We start from the raw sequence: 17,105 nt of genomic DNA on the forward strand, positions 1-17,105 counted from the left end.
TTGCCAGGTGGGGGATTTGAAGATGAAATTGAGGAGGCTGGAGTGGATGAATACATTCATGATAGCATGAAGACATCGTACTGTAGTTTCACAAAGACAAATATAGATGGTGGTTGAGTTCCCTTCTATTTTCCCCCTCTTCATCTTCCCATTAGCAGTTCCGGTAACGGAACTGAAATGGAGCGAGGTCTAGTGCTAAAGAAGTAGTAGACTAGGTAACTAGCTAGATCTACATACATAAATCAACCGATTTTTTTGCAACTTGCCCGCGAGTTGCTTTTCTGTCTCTGTGACTCTCTCTATTGCTCCGTGGTTGCGAGGTAAGGACTGATTGACCCTTCATGGGTACCTACTTGTTGAGTAAGCTGTGTTTTCAAAAGAGTGTGGTGTTTGTTTCCAAAAGCTTCATGGCGTCCTTCATACCTGAATTTCCGTTTCTTGACGATGTCCTTCCAAGGAAGATCTGTAAGTCCTGTCGAGGTCTACTCCCTCGTCCAGCGAGGAGTGTCCCCTCCGAATAGAGCCAAGTTATAACTCAGCCTTGCGGGTCTTGGCTGGGCTCGTCTGTGGACATAGGCTTCTCATCTGGCACAAGCTCCGTGAGGCGCTTACTCCAATCAGGCATGGGAGCAGCCGCTACATGCGTTTGTCGGATGCTGTCAAATAGGCTGTTAATTATCGTGCTATCGTCCTCCTCTTCGCACAACGGCTTGTACACCTCCCTCTCTGGATCCTTTTCTTCTTGATCATTTATATGGGCTGCTTCCAGGCCTGGCATGTCCTCCAGCTTGAACTGGGATCTTTCGCATTCGTAAACCTGATGAGCAATCTTCAAGAGCAGCCGCACATACTGCTTTTTGATATCACCTTCGGTTCGCTCCTGGGGCGTTGTGACAAGTTAGATTTGCTATCTTACTTCAACGAAAGAAGGATAATGATTGAACAGACATGTGCTACTCACCTCTGGAGGTATGGCTCTGGTGGGCCAACGCTGCTTGCCGTCATCACTTGACGAGTCCGAATCGTTTTCGCCTGACTCGTCCGGAAATTTATCCTTCCATGAGATGCTCGGGAGATCAGCGACTGTCCACTGCGAGTTACTTGACCAAGTGGGATGCTTGATGCCAATACACACTAGGTAACGTCAAACAAGAATTGTTAGCGTCTCTCCTTTCTCTCCTTGAATCCGGCTAGGTGATTATTACAGTTCTCAGTAGCATCGTAAAGCCTGTTACACAACATCAAAAGCTCCCTTTTCTTGTCCATCCTGCACTGGTTTTCGTACCGTTCGCCGGCCATCCAAGGACTGTATGTCGTAGCCCAGTCCTGAAATCTTTCTGACAAGCGTTCACACTCTTTCCATTCGTATTTCCACTTATGGTTTCCCATGTCGGTACTGTCGGAGGGCTTGAGCTCGAAGAAGGAGTCGAAAAGCAAGAATCGATTGCTAATTTCCTTGTAGAGCTCCTGAAGATCTGTTCTCAAATTGTCCGACATCTTGGATGCTGGTTTGACAATGGTTGCTACTTCGAAAGGTTTGAATTTGTCAGTCCAGGAGTGCCGTGCTAAAGTCCTTGGTGCTGCCAGCCCATTTTCTATTCTGTCGGTGATGATGGCAACATTTTATACTCGAATGTCTTAATTGTCCACTAGTATCTCTGTTAAGCTTTCCATACACCCAGAGAAGAGATATGACCAACCAAGCGCTGTTCACCATCATTGCTCCCAACATCTGCCCTCAATCAGGTTGGATCTTGCAGTATCATGGGCATATTGTACAAGCCTCCTTGTGACGATGGACAAGGTGGAAAAAGAGAATTCTCTGCTAATGTCAGCGCTGTTGAGAGATTCCTGGGTTTGGAGTTGGATCAAAATTTCCAACAGACACTCATCTTCCTTTCACTTGTCACCAACATGACCCATCGTGAAAGCGGGTTCCAGCTGCGAATTTGGTGCACCTAAGTAGAAAAAATGTGTCAGTTTTGAGTTGCCAACGAGTAGTTTTCTGCCACCCACATCACATGCATCTCCCAGAGCAATTCCCCAAGAGAAGTATGCTCCCAACCAGCTGGACACTGAATAGATATCTTTCAACAAGATCAACTCAGATATCAATTTTACTCGTAACGAATGGACTAGCATTACCTGCAATGATTTTCCTTCTCTCAGTGATGGTAACCAGGTGCAAGATCGGTTAGTCTCCCCAAAACCTCAAAGTATTCGACTTCAAAGCCGTGCGCCGTTAGTGGCGTTTACTGTTGTAGCTTTCGTTCTACATCCAGCTTGTGTGTCTAGAGAACCAGGGATCCAACCGCCCGCCCCCCATGACGGAAGCGACTCTGCAGGATGAGCGGTGTTGTAGTGACCAAACACGGGAAGTTGGCGATAGCGCGGGCACATAACCCGCCCGACTGCTCCCCTCCCCCCCTTTGAGAAACCAGCAACATCGGTCATCGTCACAAGTTCTCTCGAGTTTGGTAATGTTGGCAACGAGAGTGAAAGAATCGTTGTCTTAGGGATGTTGGAATCATTTGGGTCGCTGATGGGACGTGAAGTGTGAATGAACATCAACCCGGGCGGCACGTCCAAGTAACTGGTACATTCTACTGGATTGTCAATGTAAGCTGGGATCTCTCTCATTAAACATTTAAAGCAGTAGAATCGTGAGCTCTGTATTTGAACGGCTCGTTGGTCAACCGAGGCTCATGACCTGTAGTAGACGCCCGTGGAGACTATGTGATGAAGAGGCTCAAAGCATCAGATCGAATGTGTCTTTGGAAAAGGCACCAGGAAAGCTGGCTGTAAGTAGATGTAAACCCCGAGAGCCCAAGGTCATGCTGGATGAATGGATTGTCTGAACTCGAATGAGCTGGATCACCCTCCACCATTTTTGTTTGGCATCATATCAGACGAGACACTCGTTCATTCCCTGCCCAAATTTTGTGAAGACAACTCCAAAAGGAAGGCACGGAGGACGCTCATTACGACAGTGACAATCCGTAATTAACGAGGAAAAAACCACTCACGGGCAAGCTGATGGGCCGGATACAACGCACTTGCCAGCGGAGTGGGTAAACTTATCATAGGGAAAGAATGAACAAGACCAGGAGTTGCCTCACTCCAGCCGATTTCGATCTTGGCGCTTTCCTGATGGAGGAGACTTGATCAACCAACGCATCTTCCAGGCCGCCCAGTTTTAGTGGCGCTTATGACCCGTGGAGATGAAGATACGGTATGTCGTTCCGTTTGGGATCAGTAGGTTGGATATGTTTTTCTGTTAACTATACTTCAGTACATCTACATCTCTTAATTAACTTGTCAACCAACGGTTTAAAAGGTTCCATATGCGAACGAACATGACTGTTGGCAATCAGGGTTTTCTTTGCCTAAGGGGGTGTAACTCACCTCCGAGATAGCTTGCCAACTCCACCGTTGGCTATAAGCCACGAGACGCTGTCGACTTTCGTGTGCACGAGCAATATTCGGAGGTCCCTGTCTCGAACTCGAGGAATCACGAGGGATTGACCTGGAATTTGTTGGTGAACAGAGCTTGACTTCACGATCAGGTGGATGCCTCAATGTGTGCCTCTGCCCACCACCTATGTTCTAGCAGGCCCAACATCTACTTCGTCATCGGACGGGTCGTTGGATATGAAGGAGATTTTGGTGGTGGTGGGAGAGCCTGTGGTTGACTGAAAGGATCATGGGGCAAAGCATCAGATGCGTTTTGGAGTGAGGTTTCCAAAGTTAAGTGGCAGTGAGTCCTCTCCGCCAACGGCGAGCTTGGTAACTCACAAATCGCATGTTCTTCTTTTATATATTAAAACAACCTCGCAACAGCTTCAACGTCTTCTCTTTGCTCTTGGCACTGCACCAGGACCTGCCTCTTGTCAGATTCCTGAAATAGAGGCGATGAGCCTAATAGCCTGGGGATCCTGCAACGTGTTCACGGACCCGAAATTGGCTGGATATCTGTCTTGTACCATTTGGATGATGCGTCGAAAGATGGAATGTCGTCATAAATTCGGGAGCTCGACATGGCAATGGCCGTCAGTACAATAAGGGACTTCCTTATGGTTCATCACACGAAATGGCACCCGCCAAAGCATACAACAGGATTCTCTGACAGGAGAGTTGTTTGTGCAAAAGAACATGGGCGTTCCGCGCAGCAGAGCAGCACGTAGGTCGACGGGATGTGTCAGATTGTTCTGAGCGTGCAGTATCACGTGGCGTTGGAACAATGGGAGTGAGAATGCTTGAATTGGTTGAAGAAAAGAAAAGAAAAAAAAATAAAAGTAGTAGAGGAGGATACCTTTATATACACGTGTTTGGATCGAGATATGCAATGCAGAAATATCCCTGCATCCCTCGGATGTCCGATAGAAATATTACTGCATACCTCGAATGTCCGACATGATGAACCTGTTTAGAGAAGCAGTCGAGGATCAGACTTATGGGATAGGATTAGGGCATTAACCAAGAAGAGAAGTGCTGAGACTGAGGCGTACAATATACTCATTGTAAAATACTGTCAGACCCTCGTTAAGAAAGATGACAAACGACTTGCGAGCGAGTCTTGAAGATCGGTTGAGTTGGCACTTGTTTAGGGCTTTTCACCGCTCTTGTTGGGGACTTGGTGCTCGATTGAAGGTTTCATGAGTTCCGCATTTCAACGTGATGAGGGCCGGTAATGCACCCACAAAGAAGGATTACCCGGCGCCATACACGGACAAGGAGCCGGAGCCGGAGCATGACCGGAATGGATATGTAACCGGAGGTCGTCGTCGGTGTCGGTGGACGGAGCGGACGGACCGAGTGGGGATATTCCAAAGATTACATAGTGCCTACGCCAAGTGGGATCAGTGGGTGCCTCTGGAGCAGGGGGCGGGGATCCAGCCACTGACCGACCATCAAGGTTGAGTGGATTTGAGCAAGTTTATGCAGGTCGCCCATACTAGCGCCGCCAAATGTACAAGTACTTGCCATAGCCGCAGCACTATCCGATTGCTTCCTTGTGAACAATGAGCGCTGGCGATCTTGTGATGCCCATTACGATTACTGTTGATCATCTCTAGGGACTTGTCATCCTGTTGATCGTGACGACTCCTACGCCCCGTCCATGCTCCCAAAAACTAGTCTCTGAACAGACCCCCTCTAAATAAAACACACAACCGTACATCAGTAAGATGCTGGTCAAAACCTAAACTCCCATGCCCAGAAAATCCCAGATTTTGTACCCAGAGGCCATGCATGCTAATGACCGAAGAGTGTTGCATAGCGGCCGACAAGAAGACTGCCGATGAATACTCCGCCGAGCACCGAGATGAAGTATCCGATATTCATGGTCATGACCGCCAACATACTAGACACGCCATATCAGTACAAGTGTAAGACGTGGAGGATTCGACCAAAACTCACAGAAGATATCCGACACCCGCAATGACCGTATCAAGCGCCGCACGGATTGGATCCTCGCTTAACCTGAACGGGCGTCCTTCCGCTCCATGCTTCTGTACGACCATGACGTTCTCCTCGACGCCGCTGCTGCTCAGCACCATAGGCTTCGCCAGTGAATCATTGCTGATTCTTTCGGCCATCGTTCCTCGTCCGGCAACAACGACGTAGCGGCGCTTCATCTCGGCATCGATCCATCTGTACTCCAGCCAGTTGCGTACGGCTAATAGACCGCGGAGGCCGGCGGAGAAGACGATGAGGAAGATGCACGTGCCTGCGTAGACACCGGTTGAATGGGGCGTCCATCTTGCCGAGAAAAGAGATGTGGCCATCGAGTTCTGGAAGACACTCATCATGTGGTGTCCGCTGGCGCCGGAACTCGTGCCGGAGCCCATGTCCATGCCCATATCCATATTTATATCGTGTAAGTGGCTGATGTTGGTGGGTTTAGATATTGACGTCTTTTGTCGTCGTCGTCGTCGTTGAAATGGTGTTCGGCACAACTGGCGGTGGGGATTTTGCAGCGGGAAGACGAGTGTGAGACAGCTCTGATTCTTGTCTGGCTTCGATCGCGTCTTTTTCCTGGTTAGAGTAGAACAATTGAACGAGTTACGAAAAGGAGAGGAAGAGGCTGCCCAGAATTCGAAAGACTGGAGCAGTCGCCCCTTTTACACCATTTGAGACTTTGTGCTTCATCCGGGTTTGTGTCAGAGAAACATGCTCACCTTGAACGGCACGTTGGAGGAGTGGAATTGGTGTAACCCTGCCACGGTTTGGTCGCTTCCATGTCTTTTTGGTTTCTATACTAGCAGATATACAGAAATTTTCCCTGAAAGTACATGCACCTGAAACTGCATAAAGCCCTCTAAATGCTTAGAAATTGGCTGCCGCAATTATTTAGTATGGGAAATTGCATAAGTGCTTAAATGCTTGTGAAACGGCCCGCCATTTTGGTGTAATATGTACTTTTTGGAATACCTTTTTCAGGGTCTCTCAGGACTTTATAGGTAGGCTCATATTCTAAAAACCCTCTTGAAATTTTCACACCAGGGGGGGCAGAAAGTTTTGGTATGTGCCTGCTGGTGCATATGTGCCTCTAAATGCATACAAACCTCTAGCCCGGACTACATGCATTATCAGGGGAAATTACTGCACACCCAAGAGTCCATGTAGATCAGTTAGTGGCTGCTAGCAGGGACTATCTGAGTACTCAAAGCCAAGAAAAAGCGGAATGGGCCGCAAAAGTACAGGTACTCGATGGAGAGTAAATCCGAAACACTTGTACGCACAGGCCGGCCCATTGATATTTGAGTTGCTCTTTCCGTGCCTGTTCAAGGTGCATCTGCTTGTTATCCGTGACATCAAACATCCGACTTCTGCTTGACAACAAATCCAACACTCTTTGGCCATCATGGATCGAATTCTTCCCGTAAGACCAGCTACAGTCCCGCAAAGCACAGCAGTACGATCTATACCGATACGAGATCTCCTTTGTACTCACTGCTCAAAGAAAGTTGACGAGGGTGAGAAAATGCGATCGCGTCACTCGGACCAGAATCTCAAAAAGGGAAGGAACGAAGAAACGAACGAAGCAAATAAAGATGGAGTTGGTGGATCAAAGAGTCAATTATTCAGGGAAAGGCCGCCCCATGAAGGATAGTCGCGGAGGGCAAAATTCTACGGGCGGGGTGACGACATCTTCCCCTTCTTATGGCTCGACCACTTCTCGGGAGAGGTAGTTTCAGTTGCTTCCATCAGCCATGGAACCTTCAACATCACGGCCGCCAATCCATGCCGCCCCAATTCCTCCACGTCAACCCAAATGACAACACGCCCGAAACGATGCGTCCAAACTATGCCCTTCCGACTGCTCGCCATGTCAAAACATTGGAATCTTCACGTACTTGGTCGTCGTCTTTCGGGCCCGCAACCGCTGCAGGTACCGCACCGTGGAGCGTTCCAGAAAAAGTGCCATGATGCTCTTGCATTTAGCCTTTGGGGGGTCTGATCTGTCCCGCTCCCATTACATACTCCCTGCGACACGCGCTTGTCGACCTGGTGATCTGCACTCTTTAACCCTTCTCTGGCAAGGTCGCCCGAATGGTCGCCGACTAGCCTACTACATATGTATGTAGTATGTACGGGCAACATTAGGCAAATTAGCCCTTCGATATCGGTGCGTACCTAGTACTATGGATATGATATGACTATCACATCGCTGACGACCAGTTGGCAGGAGATACGGGACTAGACGTGGCAAGGTCAGACAATCGAAATGCGGCCGCCAATGCATTAAATCCAACCTGACGTCCCACTGGGACGGATCATAGCCGCGAGACGCCAGCAGCAGAGTCTAAATCAACGTCAGGCAAACCCAACCTCCGCAACCGCCCGTGTTGAGCTAGCGACATCCCGACGGGACCTCCTTGGTACTCTCTCGCCCCTGCTCTCTTGTTGCCCAGTCGAACAGCAATGACACTCACACCAAAGTTGAAGATCCTTACACTGACTCTCCATTGAGATACGACAACCGGCTGCCGTTGCACAGCTTAGCTGGCCAGAGCTTCTCCAGGACATCCGGCCTCCATGTGTTACCTTTGCTACCGGCATCACAACTGCCAGCGAATCTTATTTCTTCTCGATGCAGCCAGCCGATATCCATCACAACTGCGCCCTCACATCGTGCTTGGTCATGGCTTACTAGGCTGCTCTCCCTGTTCAAGACGCGGGGCTCCGGGAGCAATGGCCAAACCTGTAACACTCATCAGAGCCAGACCCTGGGACAAAGTTTCTCGGAGATATTGCATTTCCGCTCGCCGGGAGCCAAAGGCAGGCCAGCCTGTGCGACCGTTCACAACTTTGTTAGTCATCAAAGCGCACTTCATACTTGAGTCCGATGTCAGAGTTGCGGGCTTTCACCCCAGCTACAGAACTTGGCCAAGTGCTTTTTCCTTGGGTTCCATTCTTCAACAAAGTTGCCGTTCACGAAATACGTACATCTCCAATGAATGATATCTTATCTTGACCACCGACCAACAGACGTGGTATCAGCAAACCTATGGGAGTGTCTTCGAGACATCGGCATAAACAAGCCACAATAACGGGAGGGCGTTATGCGGCAGTTATAACACTCAGATCAGGATATGCTCTTGCCAAAGCCACAGCATGGGGAGAACCGCTAAGGCGCCTATGGCCCCGCCATGTCAGGAAGTCACCCACCATATCCAGACGAGCTCGCGCGCCAAAGACGGCGGCTGGTCGGGAAAGGCTGGCGAATGGAAGAGGAAGACCCAAAGGCGGACGATGATCGAAAGAATGGGGGGTTGCATCGCATCTACTCTCACCGAAACTGGCTCGCAAACGGACACAAGTCCGTTCAAGGCACCGTTAGCCGTCCTCGTCTCCTGCTCCGGATAGCCTTGGTAAGACATGGCAACCATAATCACGACATTTCCTGCTTACCATACCCCCCATACCACACATATTCGAGATGGATCGCTAGCATCGCACTTCATTCATCCCGAAGGCCCATGGGGGGACATTCAGTTTACATTGGCAGCATGGAGGCTTCACAAACCTGCAAGCCCGCCGTTTCAACAATCTTCAGCGGCGGTTAGATGGCTGGTCAGCCTCCTCAGCCCATCTGCAAGTCCTCATTGCGTGAAATACGCAGTCATAGATGCACTGAGCCTTCGTGCCAATGGTTTTGGCTCTTTTTCCACACTCGAAGGGCAATACTTGGGATCGGACGCAAGTCCGGTTATCGGACGATATGTCTTCCCCTTCGGGTAGCGGCCTTCACATGGACACAGGGGCATGTGGAGGGCCGAAGCGGAAATCAGACATGCGAACTCGAGACGCTCGAGAGCGGCGGAAGTGACTACAAAGAGGGGAAGGGGAGCAAATTGTCGCAATGTGTGACCTCTAGACACACCGTGCGAAGGAGGTTGACGAACGAGCTGCCATGTGCGTGCATTGGTCAGCCTAATCACCAATAGGCCTGCTGACGGGGGTGTGAGAGTAGCCGCTTCCATCAAGTGGTGGTGACGGAGAGAAGAAGATCGATTTATTGCATTCGCCCCTTTGTGGACTTTTTGATTTTTTTCGGGCCATGAAACGATGGCCGTGGCCACCCGCGTGCCTCACCCGAACATTGACAATGACCCGCCGGACACCCACACTTTTTTCGATGTTTGGACTGAGAATGGCTGCTACCACTTCCTGTTCTGGGCGGGCTGAAATGCAAGTCGCAGAGCGCCACGGCTTGCCGCCCTCGACCGCGAACCAAATTCCTGAACCCTGCTGACGGGCATTGCTGCCCCGGGCCAAGCCATGACCTTTCTTTCCCTCTATCTGGATTCTGCTTGCTACTGGCCAAGTACTGCGAGCGGTTCGGAGTCCTCCCCAACAGCCTGCATTTCCACCGTGGGGAGAAGAACTGTAGGTGTTGGAACTTCTATCCGTCATATCAAGACATACCGTGCTCTTGTATGGCAAGAGTCTTTCCAAAACCATCTAATCGAGGGTTGTTGGGTGACACAATCTTGGTGCCATAGGCTGTCTTCCTTTTCTTTTGGCGATTTCGTACACACCCCATACCGGGAGTGGCCTCAGCCGATCAATGAACGGGACAACTTCCCTGCTTCGTGCTCACATCCCGTCGTCTTCGCGCAATATCGTGGAGTGTCGCTGAGCCTCAGGGATCACAAATCCATTGATTCGCTTCAGCCGCAATGTTAGCATTGACCCTTCGAGTTCTGACGAGTGTCTTGTCCGACAGTGTGATTGCGTGAGGTAGTCATCAAGACGTGCAGAAGCTGGGTCTGTCTGCCATAATATCACACCGGCATTCGAAGAGGTTACACTAACAGGGAAACAACTGTCAAGAACTTGACTGAAGCCTTGTCAAGGCTAACTAACTTACTCCGTGTGGTCGAAGTTAGGCGCTGCTGGATGTCTGCTATGGACGGACGAAACCCCCATTTCTTAGCAGAACTCAACGTATGCAAGCACGCAACCAATTTCGAGTTTCTATTGATTTCTGCAGGGATCATGAATGGGTGTTTGTTGATGCGTCATGTACTGCTGCGCATACGCAATACCTACGACGGGATATTTTCATGACCATTCGCAACGTTCCGACAATTGGTCCTACTAGCCCGGTCAAGCGTCACCGGGTCTTCAAACCGGGAGGAGGTCATCTTCCTGCAGCATCTTTGTGGGGGATGGATGGTAAGAAGATTTGGTCAATGTGCGAAAATGAGGAGACTGATTGGTCTTACCCCCTCGGCCTGCCAGCTTCACTTCCCCTTGTTCAGATCAGCCCATCCTTGTCACCTTGCGACTAGTATGGTAAGGATTGCTATGGCCTGAGCTAATTCCTTGCTCTTCACTTCAAGGAATAGGAGCTTTGATGACAAAATTCACATATTCCAGGTGAATATCTCTATCTATCTATTGTTCTCGTCGTGAAGGGATGCTACTTAATTGCTTATCGGGCAGCGAAGACAAAGTGGCATGAGCTTGGGATGTGAAAATCCACGGGACTGGTCGCTCCCTTTCCTGTTGTTAGATTCCCAATAAGTCAAGGAAACAATCTTGGGTGGGTGGTACGAAAATCGAGATGCTCGGTCTTCAGTACTCGGCTATCGGCTGTGGAACTAGACTGGTGTTCGGGACTGGCGGTCTAGTCATCTTTGGATATACTTCAGACGTAGACATTGACCGGTTGTAAGTCTCCGTGTTTGCTAAATAGGTGATAGGGCTTCTTAGAATGAACTGCTCTGAGCATAGATCACTGGATCAAGGATGTACTCTACAAGAAGTCCGAGACACTACCACAGAACGGTCACCATGAAGTCACAATGTATTGCTCTTGATGATGTCAGAATTCTCGATCCTCTATTGTCACTTCTCTCTTGTTCTTTCCTGTTCCTCTATGTAGTGACGGTGATGGTGTTATATCACCATGTCGTCTCACCACGAAGTAGGGGTAGGGCAGCCTCTTCGTTCTGGACAAAAGCTAGAGCGAAACACTTCCGGGCTACAACGTCGGAGGAACTCGGACACATCTTTACCAGCTCAGTCCTGTGCATTGCCTGGAAACTTACGCTTTGCGATCTACTTGCCGTTCCAATCGATTGTCTTGCACTTCCTCATAATCGATTGTTCGCACTTCCTTATCAGACTTGGGAACTAGAAAAATGTGAATGTCTAGCGAGGCTTGATATGTCCCCCAACAACATTTAACGGAATCCTCGCCTAGTAACAATGAAAAGGCAGAAAATCCAGTGATCAGGGCAACAAAAGCTACATACAGCCGCCACCGACCCCGTTGTGCGTGGCGGACGCGCTGCTAACGGACGACGGCGGGTCTGGACTTAACCGTGGCATAACTGTAACTGCGGTAGCTGTTCCTACATACCACTACATAGGTAGAGGTAGCTAGCTATCGTTCATATCTGTCTGGTCTATCGTTTTATTGCCCTCACTTTTCCCGTCGTTCCATCACAGCTCTGCTCGGCGGAAGACTACCTAGGTACCTATGTTTCATTTGAGACGGAGGAAATCATTTAGAGTGCAGATAGCTTCGTAGTTGCACCATCTGAACGCGATGGAAGAAGTCTTTGGTTATTGATAACAGAAGTTCTTTTTTTGCGAGGGGTTCATTGGTTTGTAGAATTTGTATGTTGGAACGATGATAGAAACGGTCTTTCGGATGGTGCAAGTCGAAGTGGAAGTGGTAAGTGGTAAGTGGTAAGTGGTAAGTGGCTAGCTGAACACTAACGGCCCTCTTGCTCGATTTCCCTTCTTTCTTTGCCCAGCTACCCAGTCATCCCAAGGCTTTCGATCATTTTTCTTCTTCTTTATTTCCCAATAACAGCAACGGTAGCAATGATCCTTAAATCCTATTACACATTATTTTGAATTTGAACAGTATCGAGTGTCTCTAACATCTACTATGTATTGTATACCACTCCATCGGGACCGCCGAGGAAACCGATTCGGTTACTTTATATTCACTGCGTAACTCAAGAACCAAGAGGACCAACAGGATCAGATCCCTAACTCGACAAAAAGGAAGAGAAGACTTGATTAATCTCTCAGTTACCTATGATGCCCATATAAGCTAAGCATCCCGTCCAGAATCGAAATCCACCCAGAGCCTGGAATATGGAAAAAAAGACCGGACGACATGGTTGCCGCTTCCGCTCCGTTCAAGTGAGGTTGTCACCGGATATGTACGATTAGCTGATAGAGTAGGGTGCTGGGCATGCCCAGTACCACGGCCAGGGTACAACTAGTGCTATAGTCGAAGTGTAGGCCAGTCGGCTGCCATTGGCAGACGGCTGCCCGGAAGTGGGGCGCCCGCCCTGCAAACCAGGGTGGGCCCTACTCGGACCAGGGACCTTGCATAAAAGGACCCCTGTCTGGGCCGGCCAACGGCCGCCCACTTTCTTCCTACATCTCGCTTTCTTACTTTAATATTATTAATTATATTAATGGATATTTAGAGTTTCTGAGCATCCCAGCGAATTGTAATATTTAGTAATTGTAATTGAAAGATCTAGTTGACTAAACTATTCTTAATTAATTAATCCCTTCATTGGGAAGTCGCTTGATTGCTCCAATACGTTTTACACTCTCAATCCGATTATTAAATCCTATAACTCTCTTCGGCGAGTATCGACCCCGCAATTAACTCCCCCTTATTAACTATCGCTACTTCAGTTACTTTAATTATTTACCCTCTCTCCTTTATACTCTTATTTGATTGTACTTCGGTCTTTCAATAAGATCCTTATATATAATTAATATTACTATTAGCTAGCTATACTACTTTAATCCAAATTATCGTATTAATAGACTTCAATATATATAGTATAATCCCTTAATACAATAGGTATCCTTCGCTCTAATAATTTTACTTTAGTATTTTTATTTAGCAATTTTCTCCTTTATTCTATATTTATATAGCTTTGTAATCGTAGTATTAATACTACGTTAATAACCTACTACTATTATTATAGTAAACCCTATACTTAGTTTATTCGATAATAAGGATTTGCTTGGAGATCTAGCGCTACTTCCTCCCAATTTCTTTAAAACAATTTATTGCAAGATATTTAAGAATTCAACAAGACGGATTAACTTTTAATTTAACTACGACTTTTATACAATAAGTATTAAATTAAATAATAGCCCTAATAGTCCGACTTTACTACTATTAATTAATAGCCCCGATAAAACCGATCTATTTAGTATACTTCCCCCTATTATACCCCCTCTAATAGAGTCGGTCGATAGAGCTCCTCTAAGCCCCTAGAAGTTATTTAACCCGATTTTAGTATTATTACCCTAATTTAATATTACTTTATCCGCCTTATTTAAATTCTATACTTTATTTATTAATGCTTCAGCTCTTATCCGAAAATTATATTGAATTAGAGGTAGTATATTGCCCGGCTATAATTACCCCTATATAAATATACCTTTTAATTTATTAGTTAGTAAGAATATTAATTAATTTATATTTATATAGATAAAGTACTACAATTAGAATATTAATTAAGAATTTAATAATATTTAAGACGAATTTAATACTAACGCCGCTAAAATTAATCTAATTGATATTTGTATCGATAATTTTGAGGCTAAAATAGATAAGGATGTTGCCCGCTTTAATAAAGACCTTAATAATACTATATCTAATATTAAAGATAACCTTAAATATTTCTAGGGAGTCTATAATATAATTAAGGATATAAGTAGTAGTTTGGATTAAGCTAATTAAAAGGTTAATTTAGTTAATATTAATGTTAATTAATTAGATTTATCCTTCTATAGAGAATAGGTAGAGATTAATCGCTGATTTAATAGCGTAGCTAAATCCTTAAATATTAGTAAAGTTTAAACTAAGAAGATAGCTATTATAATTAAGATTATCGAATAATAATTTTAATTTATTATTAACCTCCGTAAAGTTAGTATTTATTCCCCTATTATTAGCTAAGCTTTAAATAATATTGAAGTAGTAACTATTAGTAAATTAGCGGAAATAATAATTCGTATAAGCTTTAAAATTCCTACTATTAAGTTCCACTTTGTTGAGAAGCTTATATCTAATTACGGATACTTTCTAATTAAGTTTAGTATTAAATTTAGTAAGTATTACGCTATAATAGCTGATAATATTAGTAGCTTTAACCTTAATTAATTCTATTATGCTAAATTAATTAATTTTTCCCTAAGTATCGATAAGGTAAAGGTAATTCGCTAGCCGTATACCCCGCCTATTTATTCGGGCCTATCCCCCAACGTTAATTAAGTAGTTGGCCCTAATTTATATTTATTTTTAAAATATAACGGCCTTATATTAAATTATTAGTTAGTAGAACTTTAAGGACGCTTCGAAGCTGCTACTTAATTCTAAAAGTAGTTAGTAGCCGAAGTATGTATGGTAGTAAATAAGGTAGAAGGTAAGTAAACCTCCTATCCTAAATCCTTAGGTTAAAGTAGTAGAGTTGGAGGCCCTCTGTTGAGTAATTTAAGTTTTGAAGAGATAGATTCTAGCGATTCTAAGTACAAGTATTATTATAGAAAATACTATAAATTAAAAAAGGTTCGCTATAATAAGCGCTATAAAATTAGCTATTATAGCTATAGTAATCCTAATTCCGATAGTTCTAATTCCGAGAACGGAGACGTTCCTTCTCTACGGCCCCCTTCCGGTAGTAGTCCCCCTAGAGGAAGCGGTAATCCCCCTATAGGAGGCGGTAATCCCTTTGGAAACGAACCTGCTAATAATTGTTACTATATTAGTATTATTAATACTAATTATTCTTCCTACTTACAAAAATCTAATTTTAAATTTAAATGCAAAGATATTAGCCAATTTATCCCCTTCTACATTAACCCCGATAATATTAGTATTATTACTAATAGTAAAATATTTATCACGGGCAAAGGGTAGATGGTAGATGTGATTATGCGTAATTGCACGAAGGAGAAAGGAAGAGAAGTGTACAGCCGAGTGCCCGGAAGGCTGGCCTTATAAAGGCGGCCGATAATAGCCTAGCAGACCCGCGGCAAGCAGCGTTCTAACTAATTAGCTACCGGTAATAGCCGGCTTACCGGCGGTAATAACAACGTACGGCAGTCTTAGAAGCTGCTGTACGCTAGCACCAAGCATAAGGTATATAAACTAACCCTATAATACTTCCCCGGACTAAAAGAAGCTATATAACTAACTAATATTATATAAAATAATAGAAATCCCTATTAAACGAACAGTCCATTCTTAAAAAATCCTTACTATTGCTACTAGCGGGTATTATTATAACTTCTACTACGGAATTAGAACCTCCCGCTCTACCTCCTTCTCCTTCTCCTTCTGCTTTTTTTCCGCCGCTACTTAAACCGGTAGGTATAACGCTTCCGGGTATTTATTATAGAAGGGTTGTATAGCGTTAGGGGCTATAAATATATCGGCACACAGTTATTATAATAATATATATAGAAGTACCTAAATAATAAGGTATTCCTAACGGCCCTTATTATTCTTCTAATATTTATTAATCCTCTCAAATTTATATTCCACCAAATTTTCCCTATTGTTAATCCTCTTTATAGTTTAACTATAGTTAGCGCGAATATCCTATTCCTCCGTATTTATCTACTTTAGAAGACCTTATTCGTTTTATAATTTAATTTTATTAATGTAGAACATTGGACTATACTTTATATTAATTGGGAATTTAAACGTAATTCAATAGCTATTTACTTTAATAATTTCGAACGGTCCTTTAAAAAGGGGTATAAATTTAATATAGGGGTAACCAGTATTGAAGTTCTTAGTATTAAGTAAGACCCTATTTTCCTTTTTATATTTCAGTATATTAATTTATTAGGTATTCGTATTATCTTTATAGCGCTACTATACTTACCGGGCTTAATTCGTAACGAAGTCTAAAATTTATTTAAATTAGCCAATTAATTTATTAGCTTTAAAATATTTAATTTATTATATTACTAATATTTCTAGTGGATATAATTTAATTAGTTCGATACCTATACGAAGGTAGAAGCTATAATTAATAAAGAAAAGGGAAATACTAATAGTCTTAAAAACCAAATTATTTTTAGCGAACTCCGTAATTAGTAGCTAATCTACCCAATCGTCCTACGCCTAATTAATATAGAAGCGAAGGTATTTCTCTATTTCAATATTAATACGCTCGGTTTAACTATTAATAGCGGAGTAGAAAGTGGAGGAGGGCTTAAGGGTAATTTCTAATTATAATAATAAAACTCTCTAAAATTATAAAATAAATTAGGTACTATAATTAAAGATAATAAAATCCGGTAAATTATAAATACTATAGACTTTCTTTATAAAGCGTTCTACTAATTCTTCTGCCGTTAAATTTATAGTAAGGATATAATACTATATTTTAGTAAGCCGGTTAATAATAATAATAATATATTTAAATTCCTATCCGTAGCGTAGGTAAGGTATAAGCGGGGTAATATAATCGATTAAAATATCCTTCTATAGTACGAATAGTACTACTAATAATTTTAAAAAACTATAGGGGGGGTATTATAATAATTTAGATTTAGTATATACTAAACAAGCTTTACAATACAAC

At 44.5% G+C, this 17,105-nt stretch overlaps 3 protein-coding genes across 3 annotated transcripts; 1 reads left to right on the forward strand and 2 right to left on the reverse strand.

Annotated features, from left to right (window-relative positions):
- Positions 1–535: 535 nt before the first annotated feature.
- NCU07429 (hypothetical protein) lies at positions 536–1,497 on the reverse strand (the record flags this gene model as incomplete). The annotated part of the gene is made up of 4 exons (XM_959523.1): positions 536–880; positions 962–1,134; positions 1,206–1,228; positions 1,286–1,497. 4 exons carry the CDS (start codon positions 1,495–1,497, stop codon positions 536–538), a joined length of 753 nt encoding a protein of 250 aa, XP_964616.1.
- Positions 1,498–4,504: 3,007 nt separating this feature from the next.
- tcu-3 (copper transporter) lies at positions 4,505–6,180 on the reverse strand. Its single transcript, XM_959522.2, has 3 exons — positions 5,419–6,180; positions 4,905–5,362; positions 4,505–4,844 (listed from the first exon to the last, which is right to left on the reverse strand). Exons 1-2 carry the CDS (start codon positions 5,865–5,867, stop codon positions 5,254–5,256), a joined length of 558 nt encoding a protein of 185 aa, XP_964615.1. The 5' UTR covers positions 5,868–6,180; the 3' UTR covers positions 4,505–4,844; positions 4,905–5,253.
- A 2,474-nt stretch (positions 6,181–8,654) lies between these two features.
- On the forward strand, positions 8,655–9,118 carry NCU07427 (hypothetical protein; the record flags this gene model as incomplete). Its single annotated transcript, XM_959521.3, has 2 exons — positions 8,655–8,876; positions 8,981–9,118. The coding sequence occupies 2 exons, from the start codon at positions 8,655–8,657 to the stop codon at positions 9,116–9,118; spliced, it is 360 nt and encodes a 119-aa protein (XP_964614.1).
- Between the last annotated feature and the right edge of the window lie 7,987 nt (positions 9,119–17,105).

This window comes from Neurospora crassa, linkage group I (assembly GCF_000182925.2).
Source record: "Neurospora crassa OR74A linkage group I, whole genome shotgun sequence".
Taxonomy (NCBI): Eukaryota; Fungi; Ascomycota; class Sordariomycetes; order Sordariales; family Sordariaceae; genus Neurospora; species Neurospora crassa.

Excerpts from the sequence above, each read along its gene's own strand:
- tcu-3 (XM_959522.2), bottom strand. The coding sequence starts at position 5,867 with ATGGATATGGGCATGGACATGGGCTCCGGCACGAGTTCCGGCGCCAGC. Across the intron at positions 5,363-5,418 it reads GCGGGTGTCGGATATCTTCT|TATGTTGGCGGTCATGACCA; the intron begins GTGAGTTTTGGT and ends TGGCGTGTCTAG.